This window comes from Cottoperca gobio, chromosome 10 (assembly GCF_900634415.1).
Source record: "Cottoperca gobio chromosome 10, fCotGob3.1, whole genome shotgun sequence".
Classification (NCBI taxonomy): Eukaryota; Metazoa; Chordata; class Actinopteri; order Perciformes; family Bovichtidae; genus Cottoperca; species Cottoperca gobio.
Window position 1 is genome coordinate 25,103,357 of NC_041364.1, and position 23,313 is coordinate 25,126,669.

Below are 23,313 nucleotides of genomic sequence, written 5' to 3' on the forward strand. Positions count from 1 at the left end.
TTCCATTGACATTTCTAAAATTTTAACAATGCCGGCAAATGATCACACTTTGTAGGGTATAGAATGTTTTTCTGGTAATATGGATAGGTTGTAAACGTAGGCACTTGATTACTCCCCAAGCAGCATTCTGTTTCACTAAAATCTAATTGTTATGTAATTTACACGATTACTTTTATATAGGAATTTGGTGCAATATGAAACCCATAAACGGAGGTATCGGATTTTGTGACGCGAATGATGCTAAACTGGGTTATGAAAAAAATCCAGCTATTTGTTGGGACTAAAATAACAAATGTTATGTCATAGCAGCAAACATATGAGGTTCTCATGATTGAATGTTCGAGCGATTTATCGGGGATCTTGAATCCTCTACTCAGTCCTTCCAGGAGGGTTAATCGACCTGTGGCAGGATCGCAAATCGGATGAAGGGAGCTGTTTTAGCTGTGAGCTAAAATGACTTTCAACCGGTTATTGTCAAGAGCTGCTCTCGTCAGCAAGGGTAAGATTCTGACATAATGGTAATGCATTCGTGAATATGATTTTGAAAGACCAGGTTTTTATCTTGCTATTTACAACGTGGACGCTGTATCTGTTATGAAGCCTGACCTTAGCTTAGCATTCATGTGGCACTGCAGTCACACAGGCGTGTTTCCCCCTAAAGTTATACATTTTATGGCAGTATTGCGTGAATTTTCCAATTATTTGCTAATAGATTCTTATACGGTTTATATAGTTTAACAGTAATGACTGTAATCCACATGTTATCTACGTTATACAATTATCTTATGTATGAACGAGTAGGCACCAAGTTCTTTCAGAACCTTGTGCAGTTTAAAAGTGACCTATTATTATTATTATTATTATTATTATTATTATTATTATTATTATTATTATTATTATTATTATTATTATTATTATCATATTCTTCAATTCGGCTTGCTTCAAATAACTGGACAGTCCACAATTACTTCTACTGTCTGTTTCCCCCAAAACATACAGTTCATCTAATAAATTAACGTACAATGTTATTGAAATGTAATATGGCTAGGCGAAATTCTTATAGGTTTGCAAGGGTTCATTCTTCCCAGAATAATAATAATAATAATAATAATAATAATAATAATAATAATAATATTTATATTCCCCTAATGGCTAGTACTGACTCCTAATGCCAAGTCAATGTTAATTTCTCATTGAAAACAGTGTGGTTCTTCAAGCTATTTTGGTATGTCTTGCAGTTGGATCCAGGTCTTTATTCAAAAGCTCCATTCCTGACCCTGCTAACCCCAACTGGTTGAGAGTGGGTCTTGCCTTTGGAACATCTGCTCTCATTTGGGGCCTGGTAAATGTCCACATCATTTCACACAGACAATGTTGATAACATATAATCTATAAAACTGATCATTGTTGTCAGAGTGCTATGGTTAAGTCACACAGGGTTTATTTTTTCCCAATACGTTTATTTCTATCTTTTTTTATCGGAAACTAAACTCTGTTCAAGCACCAAGCATGCAATTTATGTCATTAGCTAACCTATCCAGAAATGTATGTAGAGTAGTAGTGTATGAAGTGTATAAAGACAAAGAATTCTGCTGAATTTTAAGGCTTTACAAAGTTGTTTATATTAAAGTACCTTTTACAATAGGCGAAGCCATGTTAAAGGATTTTCCAATAGTAGTCTCCAGTTACCCAGATTGGATTAATATTATATTGCAATTTCTTTTTCTTATTTTGTTGTTAGAATTTCTTTTTTTTATTCCAGGTGGGTTTAAAAAAACATTTTTTTATCTTAAGCTATTGAAGACAAATTATGACTTATTGGAGGGTTAGGCATTCTAGTTGAATATGAAGAATGTTCTGCTATTACTAGTTGGTACATATGGTATCTGTCCTCCACCCGCAGCTCTTCAAGCAGCACAGCACAGATGTACATGAGTACAAAGTGAGGAATGGCCTGGAATAAGCCTTCACACTGGTATGTGAGTGTTTGTTTATTTAGATGATTCTAAACAAAATAGATTTAACATACAGTATAAATTAGTTTGTGATTTGATATCTATATTGCCATATAACATTGGTATTCTGTCATCTGTGAAGATATAAAATCTATAAATGGATGAAATAAAATATGATACTCTGTAATTTCTTGTCCTGTGTAGGTCTCCAGGTCCTGTCTATAGGATGCACCGGTTCACTTTTCTTCAGTCTGAATTCTGCATAAAATAAAAATGTATCATGTGAAATATACATGAATCTTGATCTTTTTGTTCACTTAAATTCACTGTTGCTGTGGTGTTATTAATCAGTATTCTATGTTGTATTTATACTTCATTAATAAGCCAAATGTCTGAGATAAATGGTGTATGTTTGCTCTTACAAAATAGCTTTTACAAAATATCAGTACGAGTGAGTTAGATCACATTTGTTAGCCTTTGACTTTGAAATCGAATCGAGTAGGAGGATCTTCAAATTACATGAACATCACTTGTGTTCTGGCACTAGTTAAATTATATACACTTTACTGACAGTTCAACCACATCAAACATTAGTAATTAGGAACACCTTCTCAGACAGCCGTGATGACCGCCTTCAACACATATAGACCCTGGCCTCCATTGGACAGGGTCTATGTTTTCGACTTGTCTCTGGGAAGGCAGACGTTTTGGTGTCCAAAACAAAGCTGGAGTGGGCATGTGTGCAGCAGGCCTGGGCAACACTGTCCTGCGTGACACGTATCTCGTGATGCACTCCATGATCGCCATCCTTCTCTTCTGGGTCAAGCATGCCTTCATGGTGACTGCATGCAGAATAAGCCCAGTGCCAGGCTCTCTGATGGAGCACACACCAGCTAGTTGTCCAGATAGTTGAACACCCGGATGCCCTTCAGCCACAGAGGAATAAGTGCAGCATCCATGTGTTTTGTGAACGCTCACAATGACAGACCAAAAGGGAGGAAGGCAAACCAGGGGAAACACCTGAGATCTGGACAGAGGGAAATGTGAAAAATAGGCATCGCAAAGGTCCACCGTTGTGATCCAATCACCTGCTCTTATGGCTCAAAACAAAGCCCCCAACCTGAGCTTTGGAAATGGAAGCAGCTTAAGGTACCTGTTAAGCATGTAGGAAGAACAGGGTCCTGGACCCTGATCCATTCTGCCACAGGGCTAACACAAGGCCACTCAAAAGACACATTTAGAGTCTTCACTTTACCTAACGTAACCATGCACAGGGGGAACATGAAGGCCCCGGCCTGAGAGTTAGGAGTCACTACTGTAGTACTAAGAAGGATAGGTAATATTTTTGTTAGAGTATTCTAAAAATAATTGACGGCTCTCTAGGAGGAAGATAAACGCACTACTTCCTTGTATATCCAAGCTGTCTTCTTTGCAATTACTGCTATGTAACAGTTATCTGAGTAAGTAAAATATGACCTTCTGCGCTTTACTTCAGTGACACTTACAGTGAAAAGGGTGGAGCATGAAAGTCACCATGAGGTATGAAGGGTTATCAATGCCAGGAAGCGTCTAAGGTTGAAAAGCTGATTTTAATAATATATATGAATATTCTATGTAATTTAACTTAGTTTGAATAAATACATATTATTATTATATTCATTTATTTCAGAGGCATATTTATTAATTAAATATTGAATGCAGTTGTAGAAGTCGATATAGAAAGTGTATACCTTTATATATTCTGTAAAGGTATTTCTTGTCCCACTATCATATTACATACTAATTTTAACAAAGCTTTGAGCAGTGGTGAGCTTATTGCGTAGAAGAGCAACAAGCTAGTAAAAGATAGTCGTGAAAAAATTGTACTTGTATGGTAACCCCCGATGCTGCCTTAAAGAGGGTTGATGATGGTTTTCACAAACCCACTCATTAATACTGATTTATAAATGGCTTTGGAGGCTCCAGATTTAGTTTAACTGCATTTATTTTATTTAAAGGACTTCATTTGAAAATGTGATAGGCATAGTCATTGTTATTTAGATCACGTGTTTGCCAATGTATCATTCCCAAGTGCTTTTAGTCATATTGTTTCTTATCCTTAAATATCTTCACAAAGACATTTTCCATTATCAGAAAAGTGTGTGTCCAACTGAAATTAAATTGCATGTTTGTTTGTTTTCTGCTACAGTATATCCTGCGTCTCCATGTGGCAACCCTTAAAACATTTTATTTTCTGTAATTACTTTTCACAATCCCCCCTTCCCTGTGGATTTGATCACCCCTCTTAAGACATCTTGTATTTCTGTGGCATTCAGTGGTTGAAGAAGTACTCTTTTTTTACCTAAGTAAAAGTAGCAATAAAATATCCTGTTACAAGTAAAAGTCCTGCATTGAACATTTTAACAGTACAGACGTAGTACCATCAAAACATACATACAAGTATCAAAAGTAAAAGTAGCCTACTAATTATGCAGAATGTCATGTTCAGAATAATATATATATATATTATATTTTTGGATTATTAATGCATTTATGTGTTCCTGACTTTAATGTTGCAGCTGGTAAATGTGGGAAACTCATTCTAATCTTTATATATGATAATGTGCATCATATTTTATTTGTTGGTTATAATTTGTATGAGTGATTAATGAATCTGAAAAGTAACTAAAGTTATCAAATAAATGAGTGGAGTAAAAAGTACAATATTTGCCTTTGAGGTGTAGTGGAGTAGAAGTATAAAGTGGAAACACTCGAGCACAAATACTTCAAAATTGTATTTAAGTACTTCCTTGTATGTAGCCTACAGTTAGCCTACTTTCCGCTTCTGGTGGCATTATTACCTCCTTCTCTTTCGGGGTGCTAACGACTCCTCATACATATCATTTCCCTATTTTCCTCTTTGGCATTAAACACTCTTCATACCCAGCGCCGCACAACGTACATTGCGCAACAGAGTTGTCAAAGTCTGGCCTCCGCCTCTACCCACGTTTCTCTGAGAAGACCTGCCCAGAGCAGCCATTCATCCAGCTTATACTAAAACTGCAGCATTCCCACCGTAGCCCGGAGTGCAGCTATGTTTTCCTGCAGAGCGGCCTGGCAAAGGTGTGGGCCTCTGGCTCGGAGAGCAGCCTACAGGTTGCCCCGGGATGGTGAGTGCCATTTATAACTAAACACAAACCTGATTTAAAAAAGAAAAATTATTTTTACGTTTTTACACAACGTGGATATGATACTCTGTGCTTACATGTGACGCTTTCTCTTTGTCATCTGCCGCCTTTGACTGTAGTCTGTGGAATAGTACACTTTGTCCTCGTGCAAATTTCTCTGCATAGCTGCATCACCAAGCTAGGGAATGCCAATGGCTGCCCATGAGATGTGAAGGTCAACTTGTCTTTTTGGCTAAAGCTGGACTGAAAGGCCTTTGTGGTGTATTTGTGTCTCTCAGAGTATTAAACAGCAGCAGACTACCAGATTTATTCTGTAAACCGCCGTTTGCCAGCGTGTGTCCATACTGTTATACATGACGTGTTATGTTTTAAACCAGTGTAACTTGGGCCGAACCATTAATGCTGGTACAAATGAACGAGACACACTGGTTCTTCTCTGTGAAGCGAAGGTCATTGAAAATTCCGTGTGGATTTAAATATTAATGTATGGTATGTGACCTTCAGCAGGCTGTGGGTAGCGTGGAAACGTTACACTGTATGGTGGAAACATGGCTGTTAGTCACGTGATGTGCGTGTGTGACGCTGTTGTAATGTAAAGTGTGCAGAGGCACAAACTACACTTCTACCGTGGCTTCTCTCCTCTCTGATAACCTTACATAACCATGCATGACATTGGTAACACTGAGAACTGTCGGTGTAAGCACAGAGGTGACCTGCAGAAGCAATTCCTCTGCCCTCCCTACCATCAGCACTTGCGATGTGGTTGCGTTTGTCCAAGTCGTGATTCCAGCTAACCACGACAGGTGGCTATTTCTGAGTTAGGGGTCATGTGGTTGACGAGAGAAAAAAATCATAATTTTAGTTCAGAAGGTTCAGTAGTAAAGATGTAACTAAAATGAGCACAAAACAGTCACCCAGTGCTTCACAATAACAGCTTTTTAGTAGGAAATATCAGCCAGGAATGTAAGACCAGACGAACCAAACAGTGGTCCTTGAGTTTTGTGTGTAATTGGTCATGTTTGGCTGAAGGAGTGTTGGACAGCTTATGTTATGCCTCAGAATGGTGAGGTACCAGCCATTACACTTTGATCTACTTCAGTGGTCGCACTTAACCAGAGGATGGTATCATGTTCTAATCCTCTGACATCTTGACCTGCGTCCCCTCCACTGCTCATGAATGTTCACCACCTTATCCCCCCAACTCCTGCCTTTTACACTTGAGCCGATTAGCCAGTATAAATAACAGGGTGGCAGGGAGTCGTGTCAGAGCCCTGGACACTGACTAGTCCCTGAGAATATGGAGTTTAATACCCTCAACACGGGACATGTCAAAGCGCCATTAGCCTTACTAGTTATAATATCAGTGTTTACCTCATGAAGGATATTTTGAAACAATTAAACATGCAATTTAACATAATTTTACACCGTCATTATTACCATATTTCTGTACAAAAAGCCAGAGCAGATAATGCATTAATTCAATTATGCTCCCTGCATTGAATTTTACGTTCATTCACCTTAGGTAGATGTCAACGGTTTTAGAAAGATGTGCTGACTCCGCTCAAGTTTTTTCATAGTAAACAAAGTTTCCTGCATAAATATACCATCAGTGAAGAAAATGCTGTACCAAACGGAAACAAAGGTTTTGCACCGAATGGGCCAAATCTGCAGTATTTTAAAAACTCCATACTATACATTTTTAAAAACGGTTAGCATAACAGGAAACAATTGATTTGATGTCTTTTCTTGCCAAGGGTGTGCAGTGCAGTGCATCACCTTACAGGAGTCAAACAAGTGCTTACAGGAATATTTTTTCGCAATCTAAATCTATTTAGCTAAATACAATCAGAGTGGGAGGCAACACTGAGCCAATAGAGCGCCTTTCGGGGTTTTCTAACAAATCCCTTTTACACAGAGAGCGCTGGTGCTTATGGGCTTGTGCAGCACATTATTCTTATCCTGTAGGATCTTTTCAAAGCCAGCAGGGTCAGCGACAGTCAGGGACTCATGGAAGCTAAGCAGTTGATGTGAATTGTGAACGCAACATTGATCATCTTCTGGAATCCTTTGTTCTGTTACCCTGTCCCTGTTTGAGCCAGCTCTGTGTGCAAAGTGAGAACGCATAAGTAATAAAGGCTCTGTTAGGGAAAATGTGAAAAAAATGACTGGTTTGAGAAAGATCTAACGTGACTTTTTAAAAATGTATTTTTACCCTTTCCAGTTGTGCAGCGGCGACCAATGTCCTCACTTCCTGGTGGGTCTGGGGACAACATAGTCTACACCTTGCTGTGCGGTGGAGTCTTTGTTGCCTCTGTGTCATATGTAAGTTGTATTGTTTCTATTAGTTCATTATTTCAGCTTCAACATGATACTATGCTGATACTATGCTGATACTTCACTTAACAAGTTTAACAATGCTAACATGTTATCAACAAATGGTTAAACAACCCAAATCCAACAAATGATCTAATCTTGTAAAATTACATGATTTGCAAAGTGGAATTTGCAATCTTTTAATTTCAGGAATAAGAAAAAAATAAATTGAACAATAAGATTCTGACTTTTTCCACAGGTATACAGCACTTTGTCCACGGACACCAGCAGGTACAATGATCGCATTGAAGAACTCGAAGCCAGACCCAAAACAGAGTGGGTCCCTAAACCACCACCTAAAAGTAAGTAAAAGACTCCAATAGTGTTGGTCCAAGAGTGGATCCCCTCCTCTGGCTCACTGATTGTAATGTTTGAAGCTAAAAACAATTCCTGAAAACTTAGTTCACTTAGATCTGCTTCCAGGTTGGCAAATCATTTAGATTTGAAGCTCTAAGGCTAATTTACCCATCAAGTCTTTAATGTTTCCTTGTTCCTACTAAGGATCCAAATATCCTATATTTTTATTATACAATCCTGGGATTGCACAACAAAATGCAATTGTAGCTTAGTCTGTTACGCTCCACACTAAAACATGACAGGACAGAACTAAAACAGTAGCCTCCACAGTCCGCCTCCTCTCGTCTCCCTGGAGTCCTCCGGAGTCCTGCACTCTGTCCTTCGCGCTGTCCTTCTGTCCTGCACTCTGTCCTTGCTCTGTCCTTCTGTCCTGCACTCTGTCCTTCTGTCCTGCACTCTGTCCTTCGCGCTGTCCTTCTGTCCTGCACTCTGTCCTTTGCTCTGTCCTTCTGTCCTGCACTCTGTCCTTCTGTCCTGCGCTCTGTCCTTCTGTCTGCACTCTGTCCTTCTGTCCTGCACTCTGTCCTTCTGTCCTGCACTCTGTCCTGCACTCTGTCCTTCTGTCCTGCACTCTGTCCTTCTGTCCTGCACTCTGTCCTTCTGTCCTGCACTCTGTCCTGCACTCTGTCCTGCGCTCTGTCCTTCTGTCCTGCACTCTGTCCTGCACTCTGTCCTTCTGTCCTGCACTCTGTCCTTCTGTCCTGCACTCTGTCCTGCACTCTGTCCTTCTGTCCTGCACTCTGTCCTGCACTCTGTCCTTCTGTCCTGCACTCTGTCCTTCTGTCCTGCACTCTGTCCTGCACTCTGTCCTGCGCTCTGTCCTGCGCTCTGTCCTGCACTCTGTCCTGCACTCTGTCCTGCACTCTGTCCTGCGCTCTGTCCTTCTGTCCTGCACTCTGTCCTTCTGTCCCTGCACTCTGTCCTGCACTCTGTCCTTCTGTCCTGCACTCTGTCCTGCACTCTGTCCTGCGCTCTGTCCTGCGCTCTGTCCTGCACTCTGTCCTGCACTCTGTCCTTCTGTCCTGCACTCTGTCCTTCTGTCCTGCACTCTGTCCTTCTGTCCTGCACTCTGTCCTGCACTCTGTCCTTCTGTCCTGCACTCTGTCCTTCTGTCCTGCACTCTGTCCTGCACTCTGTCCTTCTGTCCTGCACTCTGTCCTGCACTCTGTCCTGCACTCTGTCCTGCACTCTGTCCTTCTGTCCTGCACTCTGTCCTTCTGTCCTGCACTCTGTCCTGCACTCTGTCCTGCACTCTGTCCTGCACTCTGTCCTTCTGTCCTGCACTCTGTCCTTCTGTCCTGCACTCTGTCCTGCACTCTGTCCTGCACTCTGTCCTGCACTCTGTCCTTCTGTCCTGCACTCTGTCCTGCACTCTGTCCTTCTGTCCTGCGCTCTGTCCTGCACTCTGTCCTGCGCTCTGTCCTGCACTCTGTCCTGCACTCTGTCCTGCACTCTGTCCTGCACTCTGTCCTTCTGTCCTGCACTCTGTCCTGCGCTCTGTCCTGCGCTCTGTCCTGCGCTCTGTCCTGCGCTCTGTCCTGCACTCTTGTTTTTATAGTGATAGATTTATAGTGACAGATTTATAGTGACAGATTTAGCTGATCATTCATAAGAACATCCCAGTTAAAAGTGTAGGTGTATGTTAAAAATATTCTAAGATTACCAACTGAATAGTTCTGAACTGGGAAAATGGTACCATCAAGGTGAAATAGGGCAGATTTTTACAGCTGACATGGAGTTCTGTGTCCCTTGCCATAGTCTTTCTTAAGAGAACAACACATAACAAGGTAAATCTACTGGCAAATGAAATGACAATGACATGAACCATCTAAAATAATCAATACTCCCATGTGGAAAAAAACCCAACTCGGTTCCTCGTTCTGCACCACATGTGAGGTCCAACTGTGGAGAGCTCCTGGTACTGAAACGAGGGCTAACAAATCTCAGATTTAAAAAAAAAAAACCATTTTATTGAATTAAACAACACTGTATTGTCTTAACATTGAAACGCATTCATTTCATCAGTATTTACCATCCGTGATGACAAAAGTGTATAGTCCTATACAGAAGTGAGCAATGTTGCAGAGAGCATGGGGAAAATTAAAAGCACTTCTTTAGCTCCCGTTTTCTTTATCTATTGTTCTTTCTATGAGTTTTGAGTCTTTATCAGGAGGTACAGACAAACCGTGCTGAAAGTACTGGCCACCAGAACCATCTTGTATGTACATGTTGCCCTCCTCTGTCTTGGGCTCTGCCTCACTGTGAGCAAACATATTAAGGTCACCCCAGGCAAAGGATTGTGGGACGGTCCCAGAATATCCCCTGCTTATTTTAGCAGTGAGGGAACGTACACAATGCACAAATGCAGAGCCTGAGCGTAGCTGCCCGGCTCAGTCTCTGTATCTTTGCACAGCCTCAGTGCTGCTGAGGTGCTTTAAGACAGTCAAAAGTGAAACCTATCCTGACGAGGCAATTTGACAAAATGGGACATGAGTTCCTCTTGGATCCAAACCATTAAGTATATTGGTTCTTTTAAACGGCTCATGTTAGTCAATCTTTAATGTTCAGTACCTCTGGACTTCCCTGTTCTAAACCCTCCCCTTCCTAACACAAAGTAATTTCCTCCTACCGCAGTCATCGCCTGGTCCAGCACACACGACTTTGTGTATTATGTCTGAATATCATATCAGTGTTTGTGATCACTGAGAGGTGGCTTTTTATTTGTTCTCACTAGCAGACTCTTAACTTCCCATGTTCTATTGTAGATGGATGAGATTAGTTTACTTGATCCATTTGACAAGTATGAATAGAGCAAATCTACCAGAGTGTATACAGTGTACTGATACAGCAGCAGCATCATCACTGTGCACTCATGCAGAGGAGATAGAGGAGTCTATGTAAACTATTTGGCTTATGCAGAGTCCGGCTCACTGCTGGCATCAAGATGACCCATTTAAAGTATTTTTAAACATAAACCTCCTGAAGGAAGAAACCCAGAATTATTTATTTTGCTAAACCTGCTGATCAACTGAGCTGTTGCTGTGATGCACTGATGGTTCCGTTTGCTTGCAGGTGGGGACGAAGAACAGGGTAAGTTGTGTTGCGCAGATATTAAGCTTTCATTCATTAACACTGCCTGAGAACTTTCTGAATGCTCACTGAAATGTTCACAGAAAGGTTGGCATGGGCTTGATTGTGCTTCTAATAATTTCACTAACCTAATTCCTACATTAGTTGCATTGAAAGCTCATCGTCACACTTCTCACTGTGTTTTTACCACTCATAGTTCCAACATAAGACCGTCGAGTGCAAAGGAAATTAAAGATGTAATGAACACAGACATTAAGAGGGCTACACCTTACGTGGAAATAATGTGAATACCACCACAGACCAATGCAATGTGGATCTGATCTACAGCTACAGAGGAGTAGTTGCTAGTTTGTGTAACGTGTGTATATACAGTATATCTCAAAAGTGAGTACACCCTTTAGATTTTTGCAAATATTCTGTTATATCCTTTCAGGGGATAACATTATCCTACTGAAACTTTGATATAACTTAAAGTAGTCAGTGTGCTGCTTGAATAACAGTATAGATTTATTGTCCTTTGAAAATTACTCAGTACACAGCTGTTAATGTCTAAACAGCTGGCAACAAAAGTGAGTACACCCCATAGTGAACATGTCCTAATTGTGCCCAATGATGTTGTTTTCCCGCCCTGGTGTCATGTGACTCGTTAGTGTTACAAGGATTCAGGTGTAAATGATAAGCAGGGCTGTTAAATTTGGTGTTTTGGGCACAATTCTCTCTGAATGCTGGACAACATGGCACCTCATGGCAAGGAACTCTCTGAGCGGCTGAAAAAAAGGATTATTGCGCTTCACAAAGATGGCCTTGGCTATAAGAAGATTGCCAACACCATGAAAATGAGTTGCAGCACAGTGGCTAAGATCATACAGCGGTTTTCCAGGACAGGTTCCACTCGGAACAGGCCTCGCCAGGGTCGACCAAAGAAGTTGAGTCCACGTGCTCAGCGTCATATCCAGAGGTTGGTTTCCAAAAATAGACGTGCGAGTGCTTCCAGCATTGCTGCAGAGGTTGCAGAAGTGGGATGTCAGCCTGTCAGTGCCCAGACCATAAGCCGCACACTGCATCAAATCGGTTTGTATGGCCGTCGCCCCAGACAGAAGCCCCTTCTGAAACCGATGCATAAGAAAGCCCGCAAACAGTTTGCTGAAGACAATGAATCCAAGAACATGAGTTACTGGAACCATGTCCTGTGGTCTGATGAGACCAAAATAAACCTGTTTGGGTCAGATGGTGTCCGGCGTGTGTGGCGGCACCCTGGTGAGGAGTACCAAGACAAATGTGTTTTGCCTACAGTCAAGCATGGTGGTGGCAGCATCATGGTCTGGGGCTGCATGAGTGCTGCCGGCACTGGGGAGCTGCATTTCATTGAGGGACACATGAATTCCAATATATACTGTGACATCCTGCAGCAGAGCATGATCCCCTCTCTTCGGAAACTGGGCCGTAGGGCAGTTTTCCAACATGATAATGACCCTAAACACACCTCCAAGATGACAACGGCCTTGCTGAAGAAGCTGAAGGTTAAGGTGATGGACTGGCCAAGTATGTCTCCAGACCTAAACCCAATTGAGCACATGTGGGGCATCCTCAAGAGGAAGGTGGAGGAGTGCAAGGTGTCCAACATCCGTGCGCTCCGTGATGTCGTCGTGGAGGAGTGGAAGAAGATTCCAGAAGCAACCTGTGCAGCTCTGGTGAATTCCATGCCCAGGAGGGTTAAAGCAGTGCTAGATAACAATGGTGGTCACACAAAATATTGACACTTTGGGCACAATTTAGACATGTTCACTATGGGGTGTACTCACTTTTGTTGCCAGCTGTTTAGACATTAACAGCTGTGTACTGAGTAATTTTCAAAGGACAATAAATCTATACTGTTATTCAAGCAGCACACTGACTACTTTAAGTTATATCAAAGTTTCAGTAGGATAATGTTATCCCCTGAAAGGATATAACAGAATATTTGCAAAAATCTAAAGGGTGTACTCACTTTTGAGATATACTGTATACATGTAACATGGCTATACATGGCCAATACAACTTTGACAAATCTGTCCTATGAGACATCAGTCTCACCTCCTCTGATTTTTATCCTCCTGGCCAATAGTCTCTAAATCCCCTCCTTTGCAACCACTCAATCCCTCGTTCCTCTCACTCTTCATTGTGTTCTTCATCCCTCCATGTGTTAGAAGGCGCTTTAGATTAAAAAAACTATTCATTTTTTACAAAAGTCATTTGAAGACTTCTTTGCTCCCAAGTGAGACAAACTGGTGACTTTGTCCTAATCTGCTAATGACTAAGGCTTCTTCTCATATCAACATCCCCAGTGCACCTTGTTAGCAGTCCATATCCATTGTTTGCTAATCACATGCTTAGCTTCTGTGGTTTTAGATTAACAATTACTTTGGTGTGTAAATTGAACTTGGCTTTTTTAAAGAGCAAGATTTCTTCTTCCCCTTTCTCTAACTCTTTATGTCTTTTACTCTTTTCAGTGTAATGGTAAAGCTAAGGTCCTCTGTGGCCGCATGGATATTCGTCCTAGAACTGGACTCTTTGGATCTGAAAAGGAAAACAAAATCCCTGTCCTCCTGTCCTCCCCTCCTGTACTGCTAAGAAAGAAAGAGTGCTGTACTCAACCTAAAACGTCGGGACATTTCTGTGATGGATTTTTATTTATTTTTTTGCCTCCTAGCTGCTAAATCTTAATCTGTAAATCTGTGAAGAAGATGAATGGACTTGACAGAAGTATCCAAAACCAATTTTGACATTTTTCTTTTGTCAATGGACCATCATTTTCAACACCACTCTGGGGTTAAATGTTTAAAAAAAGTTGCATTGTTTATGTGGGACATTGGCCATGCTAACACATTAGCATGCACTATTGTGAGAGATGGCAGTCCATTAGCACCATCCAAGGGGCTGTGGGACTGTTTAAGGTGAACATGCATTTCAAATCTCAAAGGCCTCTTTCAAAATATATTATACAGTATACCCCTTCAGTGAGGCTTTAAATATTGGCAACCCTTTTTAACAGCAGTGGAGTTTTCAGTTTGGATATGGAGGATAACATTGCAAGCAGATTAAATGGCTGCGAGTTGCCTCCTCATGATCTCTGCTCCACGAGCCACAGAGTTGATCTTTTCATAGATTCTATGAAAGAAAGAAAATACTAGAAATAATCTTGGCATTTGTTTTAAATTTTTTATAAACATTTACCCCAAAATTATATCACTTAAAATACACTCGAACACACATAAGCCTGTATTCGCTATTATCCACGAGACTCTCTTTCAAATGGAACATTTCAGTGGGGAAAAGAGTTCTGGAAGTAGCAGCCCCTCAACAGAGTTGGCATTTATCCCATTATCATGAAATGCCAACGTGCCCGCAGGTTAATATCACTCCCAATAGTCAATAGTCAAGTGTTGAGCACCAGAGTCGAAGGGTCCTGGGACCGTCTCCTACAGCTGGGAGTATTTGTGTTGATGGTTAATGTAGAACAAATGTTGGGATCTCTTCATTAAAGATGCACAACCTACCTGCGCTGTCTCACTGTCCGACTCACTTTCAGAGATCCAGATAACGCTTAGTTTATTTTATTGGATGGTAAGAACCAAGATTCAACTTCACCCCCTTCACCCTGCACCTTAACCCCCTCTCCTCTCTCCTCTCTCCTCCCCCCAACCCCCCCCCCCCCCCCTCTGTCTTGTCTGTCGTTCTCCGACCTATCATTGGGTTTGCATGCACTTTATGTAGTGAATGTGTTGCCTCTGTTCTTCTGATGAAGTATTTGCTGAGGCTGTGGGCCTTTTTGCCGTGGCTTGTCTAGAAGTAGTCCTCCTTGATCAGCCTGCTGGGAAAACATGATCATCTGTTAGTAGCTATGTTTCCATCCAACTGTCCATCTGTCTCGTTTTTACACAGTTGATATACTCCTGTTATACACAGTGTCTGACTTACCAATGAAAGGCAGCAAGTTGGAAAGAGTTGAACCATCATAAACTCTGAATGCAACAGCAAAGAGCTGCTGTGGGGTTTTCATTGAAAACTGCTGACTATCTGAAGGCCCCTGACATTTGACAAATGAGATATTCAGCACACGGGTTAGTTTTCAATTTATTCAAACTTGACTTTATGGAACAGTTGAAATTGTTCTGAAACCCACGTACAGTAAGTCATCTCTGATTTGTAACTCTTTTAATACTTTCAGGCTGCTTTAGTTTTTCATCCTTTTTCTTTTATCCAAGATTTTTCCACCTATGGTGTTGAATCCATAAAGCTTCCAGACATCACTTCGATGATTTATCTGTTTAGCACAACTTGCTAGTTAATGGAGCATGCAATAGGAAGGCCCCCCACTTTGGAACAAGGCCTGAGCTGATGCACTGAGACCGCTAACAATTACATCAGAAAGCTCATAAAGCCTGACTGTAAAAAAACAAAGTCCAGTAAACGGTCGGGTGGCATGGACTCACTTGCTGACCAGTGGGGAGGATTCTTTACCCCACAGTGACTTTTTAAATTCAGTAAGATTATTACTGGTCAATTAATTATTTTCCCTAAAAAAAGATTGACAGCCCTACTACCTTTGAGCATGCATAAAAAAACATTTTGTAGGTGTTACTAAACATTTCATCAGTTTCATAGTTTCTCACACCGTGGATGGAAACCTAGCTACAGATAATTTGGGCAGCACAATATATCGTTTTTAAATTAAAGAAATGTTATCATCATTGTGATTCTACTTTTGCTATAAACGAATTGGAAAATACTGCGATATTGCACTCATTTGGCATGTTTAGTTAGTTGAAATAGAGTAGAAAACAGCACTATAAAATGTAGCAATCATACTATTTAAAAATAAATTGGTGCCTTTTGAGTAACAACAAGCAATCTGTTGTATTTTAGCAGTATACTGAACGTAGCACAAATGAGTACAATTAATATCCTTATCGCAATAATCAGCTTTATCTTATATTTTCTTCATATTGTGCAACTGATAACTTATTATTAATATTGTATAATGCTGCTTTTTAAATAATAATCTAAATATCATTTGAAAATGTAATGCAGCTTTCAAACTGCATGTGTGTGTAGAAAGCACAGTGGCTGCACCAGTGATTCATATTGTTGAGGGTGGGAGGCTGCTCACTGTAGTAGAGAATGTGTGAATGAAACCAATGCTCTGGCTAATGCACGTCTTCTGGTTCTTGTGTTCCAGCTGGAGAGGAGGAGGAGGAGGAGGGAGCGGCAGCTGAGGAGACCGGTGAAGAGGCTGAGGTTGGTGGAGAGGAGGCTGCTGAGGGCGAGGCAGAGACTGTAGTGGAAGCAGTCGCTGAGGCAGTCGCCGAGGCTGCCGAGGTCGTTGCCGAGGTGGCAGAAGAAGTTGCTGAAGCTGCGCACGAAGTGGAGACGATCGCAGAAGAAGTGGCTCAAGTGGCCGAAGCTGTCGAGGAGGCTGCCGAGGCTATCGCAGAACCAGCCGCCGTCGCTGCTGAGGAGTCCGATAGCAACGGTACGACTTCTTCACCTGAGGAGGAGGAGGAGGAGGAGGCAGCTGCCGCTGAGGCCTGAGGTTCCACACATTCACCACAGGGAGACGCACACACTACCACTATTTCTAAACCACTAAAGGGGTTTCTCTTCCCTCAACACTGGGAATAATAACAGCGGTAACTTTCCGTCACTGTCTAGAACCACTAAAGGGTTAGCTGCTTCTCCTCAGGTGCCTGGGTTCACCTCCTTATTGATCTTCTCTTTTGTCTTCCGAAAAATGGATATTTTCTCTATTTAATTTATTGGAGTGGGTATAGCGGGCAGCACTACAAATGAAGCGTTGTTTCTGGTGTGCAGCGTAGATCACTGTGTGATGTATATTTGTTCAGATTATTATGGGGCCGAGAGATGTGTAAAAGCAGCAAAGCCATCTTCTCAGCAGGTTCCTCTTGATTTACAGCTGCACGCCACAGTGAGGCATTTCCAAAGTGGCAGTGAGGGACTCCTCTTTATGGGACTCATTTGCAGTTATGGGTGAAATAAATGTGATCACTGTAAATGCAACATACAGATACAGGCTCTTATTGCACACAGTTCACATGACTGAAAACCATCTAATTCACCTGTGAGAACACCACAAGCCTTTTATCAGGTTCAACCAACCACACACCAGTAAATGGACTCTGAGAACAAGCAGGAACACCCCATAAATGCTGTGAAATCATTGGTTTCTTTTAGTGATGATGGCCATCATGCTATTTTACGAGATTTGACCAAACACTGTATTCCATTGAAACCTCTGTAATGTTGTACTTCTTTGCCAGGTATCGCAGAGTAGGCGTTATTCTTAAACTGTCGTACAGTTGTGTTTATCGTACAGCAAGAGGAGATGGCTCTGTACAAACTCTGTAACTGCTGCAGTGTGTTCTTGTCCTGAAGTGTAATGTGAAACTCCTAAGAACTCATTAGGTTACAAGTTATTCAACCCATATGTGATCATATTTTTATTTTGCTTATAACTGGATAATGAGATAACTGTGAACAGTAATTCATCAAACTTCACAATAAAACTTTTATCAAACCGGAAAGGTTTACTGCCGTCTTTGATTTGTTTGAAGTAGTCTGTTTACTGTAGCTTTTAAGTAAGGATATTTCTAACCATTCATTCCAGTTTAGAAATAACGTCTTTGATAATGTCTTTAAAAAAAAAAAAGGAAATGTATATAAATGTAATCTCATATTGAATGCAAGTCTTCAGTGAGCTTATGGAGACATAAGAGATGCAAGCTTGCTCTTCTTTGCATTTTAATCAGCCTGATTTTAAAATGCTCACTTAATAAATGCATGTTGAATGCATGGCATTTCCTTCTCACGGCTCTCTGCACCCTACTCGACTTTGCTACGCTGTCAGAAATGCACTGGGACTTCTGTAATCTAGACACAACCCTCACTTTTGGCACGGTTTGCACTTTTAGGGATAAACAGTATGCATGATGACCTAATAGTATATTCCATTTATGTGGTTCCCAGTCTCTTCACAGATATTTTATATCAGTGCTGCTGTGTATTTGATCAAATTACTCACAAGAAAACGCAGTGACTATAAAACATGCTGTACCTTTGACAACACCTCTTTAATATCACATTTAAGAAATCTTAATGTTATACGTTTATGTAAAAACATACTTTATCATCTGAAACTTTTAACTTCTTCCACTGCTGCGGGTTGACTTTGCACATGCATGTAGTCACTATACAACCAGATTTTCTGGCACTAGATCCCCCTATCCCTAAAAGTGAAAAGTCTAAACATGTTTACCTTTACCTGAACACCACAAGTTGTGGGAGCAATATAACTTGAGCATCAGTGATGTTTGGATGGTTGGATTTTGTGTTTCAGTGCCGCTGGCAGCTGCCTCTGCTCTAGAGGTAACTGAAGTAAAGGAAGAGTTGGCAACCGCTGTTGAAGACATCAAGGAATCTCTTACACCAGTAGAGGCACAGCCTGTTGAAGAAATTGCTTCAGGTGAGGAGGCTACTAAGCGAGAAGAAGAAGCCCCTGCCCCAATGGAGGTTGCAGCAGTAGAAGAAGCCCCTGCACCGGTGGAGGTTGCAGCAGTAGAAGAGACCCCTGCACCGGTGGAGGTTGCAGCAGTAGAAGAGGCACTGGTGGAGGTTGCAGCAGTAGAAGAGACCCCTGCACCGGTGGAGGTTGCAGCAGTAGAAGAGACCCCTGCACCGGTGGAGGTTGCAGCAGTAGAAGAGACCCCTGCACCGGTGGAGGTTGCAGCAGTAGAAGAGACCCCTGCACCGGTGGAGGTTGCAGCAGTAGAAGAGACCCCTGCACCGGTGGAGGTTACACCAGTAGAAGAGGCCCCTGCATCGGTGGAGGTTGCAGCAGTAGAAGAGGCCCCTGCATCGGTGGAGGTTGCAGCAGTAGAAGAGGCCCCTGCACCGGTGGAGGTTGCACCAGTAGAAGAGGCCCCTGCACCCGAGGAGGTTGCATCAGTAGAAGAGGCCCCTGCATCGGTGGAGGTTGCACCAGTAGAAGAGGCCCCTGCATCGGTGGAGGTTGCAGCAGTAGAAGAAGCAGCTGCAGAGATCCTGGCAGAAGGTCCCAAGAGAGAGTACATTGTTGTGGTTCTGGAAGGAACATCTAAAGATGAAAAACGGCCCAAGGTGCTGGGAATAAGCTCCATGACTGGAAGAATCATCCCAGCTCCAGATGGTGACGACGCATCTGCTTCAGAGGTACCAGATAATTTTGTTTTTAGACTGATCTCGGGTTGATTAAAGGATGTTGATAAGTATATAAGTGACAAGAGCACATTTCTATTGTGTCCCAGACATGGTTTAAGAGACAACTTTATATCATCCTGCTTCAGTATAACTAGAAATGTAGTGACATTTTCACCCCTGCCCTTAATCAGTGTGGGCTTTTAAAGTATCACTCTAACATGGATTTTTAAACTCTGCTACTCAGGGTAGGCGACGTCTTCTTAGGATGCAAATGCAGTAGTTCCAAATAAGGTACTGAGCCTTTTAATATTTCTACCATGGATGAGTATGCTGTAGGGTTGGGCGATATGGTAAACATTTTCCAACCGCTGATTGCTGTGTGTGTGGCTCCCGTAGTTTTCAACTGGAAGATGTGTCAAGTTATCTAGTTTGGTCTAATAAATAAACAAATGTCAAGAAAGGAAATTTTGGTACACCTATGTTCCTTATTAAACGGAGAAATACAACCGTGCAGGTTCTGAATTCAAGTTTTATCTTTCCCCAAATTAAGACCAGCTCATTGCCTTGTTGCGTCATTGTAAAACACACTTCATTCAAACTCCACAGAAACTAAATAAAACTCACCAAAGCCATCATGGTTAGTCTTTCCACTGTTCCAACAATCAACAAATCAGGTGTGGCTCTACACACTGCTTCCCCCCGCTGTGTCTCTCTCTCGCTGGGCAGCGGTGCTCACTCGTTCTTCAGAGGCAGACCATTCGGTTAGCAAATAAAATGTCAAAAATGTACTGTACCAATGTACTCAACTAATCGCCGATGTATTTGCCCAATCGCCCAGTCCTTGTATGCTGTAGACAGGACGTGCTTCTCATTAAAATTCACTTCCATGTTCCTATAGTCCAGGTTCAAATACACTTTAGGGATGGAGAATTGTGTTTTAAATGGAATCATATTGGAATGTGCTGACACAGACAACGGTACAGTATTAATGACTTGTGTGTTTCTGTCCTCACAGTAAACTGCTCCTGAATGATGACTTTCTCTCCTGCAGAAGAAGAGGATGTGCCTTTCTCCAACACGTCCCCTCCTCCCTTTACCCATTAAAACCCAAGGGACTGATATGTAGTTCCAGTATAAAGATACACATTCTGCACAGATCAATGCTTGCTTTATGGAACCATGTACCAACCTGTTAGCAGTGCCCATATGGCCCATTACAGTGACACACTGACTTGCATGTCTGACTGTATAGTGTTGTATAAGCCCAGTCAGTAGTCAATCTCTGGTGTATCCTTTAGTAACTTCAAAAACACTTCTTGTAACTTCAGTGAATTGCAACCTGTTAATTGCTGTGGACAAACCTGAGCCATCCAGTCACCCTTTTCTCTTACCGTTACAGTGTTTACTGCCTCAGAAATCACTCCAGTGGAATACCTCGCTACTCGCCACATCCTGTTAACCCAGTCCCTGCCCAGCCACGTGCAACTTGAAACTAGTGGTATCTTTTAAAGAAGCAAGGAGCATTTTATTCACCAGCATTCTTTACAACACTTACCGTCAGATTTTTCTTCTGCTTCTCTTGGTGTGAAAATGAATAGATAACACTTGCTGTTGTTGGTCTTCTTTTATGAAGAAACAACATGTACAGCAGCCACCTTGCTACCTCACTCTTCCTTGTGTTTTCAGTCTTTTCAAATATTCTCAGACTTCTTCTTGTAGTGTCACTGTTACAGTTCCAAAGCCAACATCACAGTTGCAAAGCCACTGACTTCAATAAGCACTTAAACGTATCCTGTAAAACTGAAAAAGGCAGGCATCGTTGATATCCCTTCATTTGTCTTCCCTTTTAAAGGGTAGTGTACCTCTGAAACATGAGGACAATGTTGCCGCTCTGCTCTCATTGGGTTAAAACTCTGAAGCAGGTTTCTCTTCTGGCCACACCCCAGTCTGTGATGTCCCAGCAGGTACTTTTGTAAAGCACCAGCTGTGACATCATTGAATAGGCTAAGATGTGAAACAGAATTAAAAGGTTTGACTCATAGAGAGCAGCGCCGGGGGCGTTCAGCGTTGAGTGAGTTCGTTTTTCAAATGTGTTTCTTTATCCTTATTGTGTCTTTAATCTAATGATTACATGTGAATGTATAAAATATGACGGGCATCTTCCTGATATTAAGTTGCAATCTCTTGAACTTTGCCATAACTAGGTATGGATTGTGCACAAGTCCTTCTTGTATCCTTTTTTTATCCACAATTCCTCCTGAGCCATTGATATATATTCAATAAGCAATGCTGGTTTTTACCGAGAGATGTTCAGTGAGTTGGAGAGAGGAATGGATACGCAGCATCATGTTCTACTCGTCTTGTGTTAGTCAGATTTGTGTGGATGTGTGATTTAAAGGCTTGCAGAAAGTACGCACAGTAATTATATTGCTGTGCTGGTGTGACATGAAATGTGTGTTTGGGAAGTGTTACAGTATGTCTGAAGTCTCCAGTGTGAAATGCTTAAATACCTCTGTTGTAGTCCTCCCTTCTGTGAGTCCCTTTCACATTTCTGGCCTCTACTGTGGATTTCCTGGCTTTGTTAGTTTGATGTATGGCATTTGAAAAATATCTGAGAAGAATTTGACTTTACTTGTTAGTATGTATTTTAAAAATGGAAAATAAATTTGGAAAATGACATTCTGTCTGGTTGTTGCTCGCAGGCAGGTTTCTATAATGGGATGTGAGTGGAAGCCTTTGCTTTAGCAGAGGACAGAAACTACATTTGCAAAATAAAGTGGGATTAAACTGGATTTTTGTGTTGTCAGTTTTGTTTTACCAATTTCTCCCAAGAACACTTAACCCTCCTGTTGTGTTCAATTCTCCCGCCTTACTTTGGTGTTCCTGCTCAAATTTGACCGCTCTGTTTCAACACACAAACCATTAATCATCACCATATTATATTTAAAGGCCCTGTCACACAGTTCCTTATGGTAGAAGAATATGCTGGTGTATATTAAAATGAGCATATACAACGTATATGAACGTATACAGAGCCTATTGATAGCGTATAACACTTACTTATACAAAGTAATATATCCTGCAAGATTCTAAATAAAAGTTTTTGTATACAACTACAAATGGTGATAAAGATAAATAATAACAATAACAAAGATAATAAAAAACCCATAGCAAAACACAACAGACTTTAAAGTATGTTTAAACATGTCAAGAGAGGGTAACGATTCCAAGTGGAGTATGCCTTGCAGCTCATTCGAAGGTTGCAGGGTGTGAAAGCAAAAAGCAGAGAATCTTCTCTGATGATCCGGTGTAATAACTACCAGAGTAAAACATGTCAGTAAAACTGGATATATACTGCGGTGATTTACCCAGTAAAGCTTTTGCAGTTAAAATTAACATATGGGGTTTTCTCCCAAACACAGTGAAGTCCATTGAACAATTTAATATAAATTACAATGATTTGTACAGAGTGTGATTTTTAAAGAGTGATGAATATAAATTGTATCATTGTCTAATACTGACAAAAAAAGGAAATTTGGAATAATCTTTTCTAGCAGTAAAAGAAAAATCTTTTTTAAACAAAAATAAAAAACTATTTTTAAGAGTCAACCCTCTGTAGATGAGTGCCATATAGTAGTGTGAAGGTCGTATAATCCGTGTGATGAACGGGAACGTGTAATAGTCATACATTTGGTCTTTTTAGAGTTCAAATTAAACAAGTGACAAAAAAGTAAACTAAAGAATTCATTACCACTTTTAAAGATGGTGCCACAGTATAACTAATAGTGTCCGTTGCACTATTATTATAATTTAGGAATATGCACTTTAGTAAGTACGGTATCAGTTGAAATAATGGTCTAAAAATTAGATTTTGACACAGAAACCCTTATCAAGACAGGGCATCAAGGAAATGTTGTACTAAAAAGACTTTGGAAGATATCCACATGATTTGATTAAGTGAGACTGCTGAAGTCTTGCATTACCTTCAGGTAAACTTCAGACCGTGGATTTTGTCTCCCATTTCTTACATTGGAAGTGTATAAGAAAAAGTTATCTTAAAGGCCAGTATGAACAGGAGGAATGATTACAGCAAGCAAACAATGGGTTCAATGTTCATTTGGGCACCTGAGTATTGCTTT

At 41.2% G+C, this 23,313-nt stretch overlaps 2 protein-coding genes across 6 annotated transcripts; both read left to right on the plus strand.

Annotated features, from left to right (window-relative positions):
- The first annotated feature begins 329 nt into the window (after positions 1-329).
- ndufc1 (NADH:ubiquinone oxidoreductase subunit C1) lies at positions 330-2,277 on the plus strand. The gene is made up of 4 exons (XM_029440975.1): positions 330-499; positions 1,239-1,342; positions 1,904-1,975; positions 2,160-2,277. The coding sequence occupies exons 1-3, from the start codon at positions 454-456 to the stop codon at positions 1,961-1,963; spliced, it is 210 nt and encodes a 69-aa protein (XP_029296835.1). The 5' UTR covers positions 330-453; the 3' UTR covers positions 1,964-1,975; positions 2,160-2,277.
- Positions 2,278-4,802: 2,525 nt separating this feature from the next.
- mgarpa (mitochondria localized glutamic acid rich protein a) lies at positions 4,803-21,966 on the plus strand. 5 transcript variants are annotated; one of them, XM_029441099.1, is made up of 9 exons: positions 4,806-5,104; positions 7,344-7,444; positions 7,695-7,797; positions 10,925-10,942; positions 16,161-16,454; positions 18,336-18,610; positions 18,719-19,186; positions 19,419-19,465; positions 20,190-21,966. In XM_029441099.1, the coding sequence occupies exons 1-8, from the start codon at positions 5,029-5,031 to the stop codon at positions 19,452-19,454; spliced, it is 1,371 nt and encodes a 456-aa protein (XP_029296959.1). In that variant the 5' UTR covers positions 4,806-5,028; the 3' UTR covers positions 19,455-19,465; positions 20,190-21,966. The 5 variants fall into 5 exon arrangements, with proteins under 5 accessions (XP_029296956.1, XP_029296957.1, XP_029296958.1 ...); XM_029441096.1 differs by having other exon boundaries at positions 4,803-5,104; positions 18,336-19,186; XM_029441097.1 differs by lacking the exon at positions 10,925-10,942 and having other exon boundaries at positions 4,803-5,104; positions 18,336-19,186.
- The last annotated feature ends 1,347 nt before the right edge of the window (positions 21,967-23,313 follow it).

Coding starts and splice junctions, on each gene's coding strand:
- ndufc1 (XM_029440975.1), top strand. CDS start 454: ATGACTTTCAACCGGTTATTGTCAAGAGCTGCTCTCGTCAGCAAGG. Junction 500..1,238: donor AGCTGCTCTCGTCAGCAAGG/GTAAGATTCTGA, acceptor TATGTCTTGCAG/TTGGATCCAGGTCTTTATTC. Junction 1,343..1,903: donor CTGCTCTCATTTGGGGCCTG/GTAAATGTCCAC, acceptor CTCCACCCGCAG/CTCTTCAAGCAGCACAGCAC.
- mgarpa (XM_029441096.1), top strand. CDS start 5,029: ATGTTTTCCTGCAGAGCGGCCTGGCAAAGGTGTGGGCCTCTGGCTCGG. Junction 7,445..7,694: donor TTGTTGCCTCTGTGTCATAT/GTAAGTTGTATT, acceptor CTTTTTCCACAG/GTATACAGCACTTTGTCCAC. Junction 16,455..18,335: donor TGAGGAGTCCGATAGCAACG/GTACGACTTCTT, acceptor TTTGTGTTTCAG/TGCCGCTGGCAGCTGCCTCT.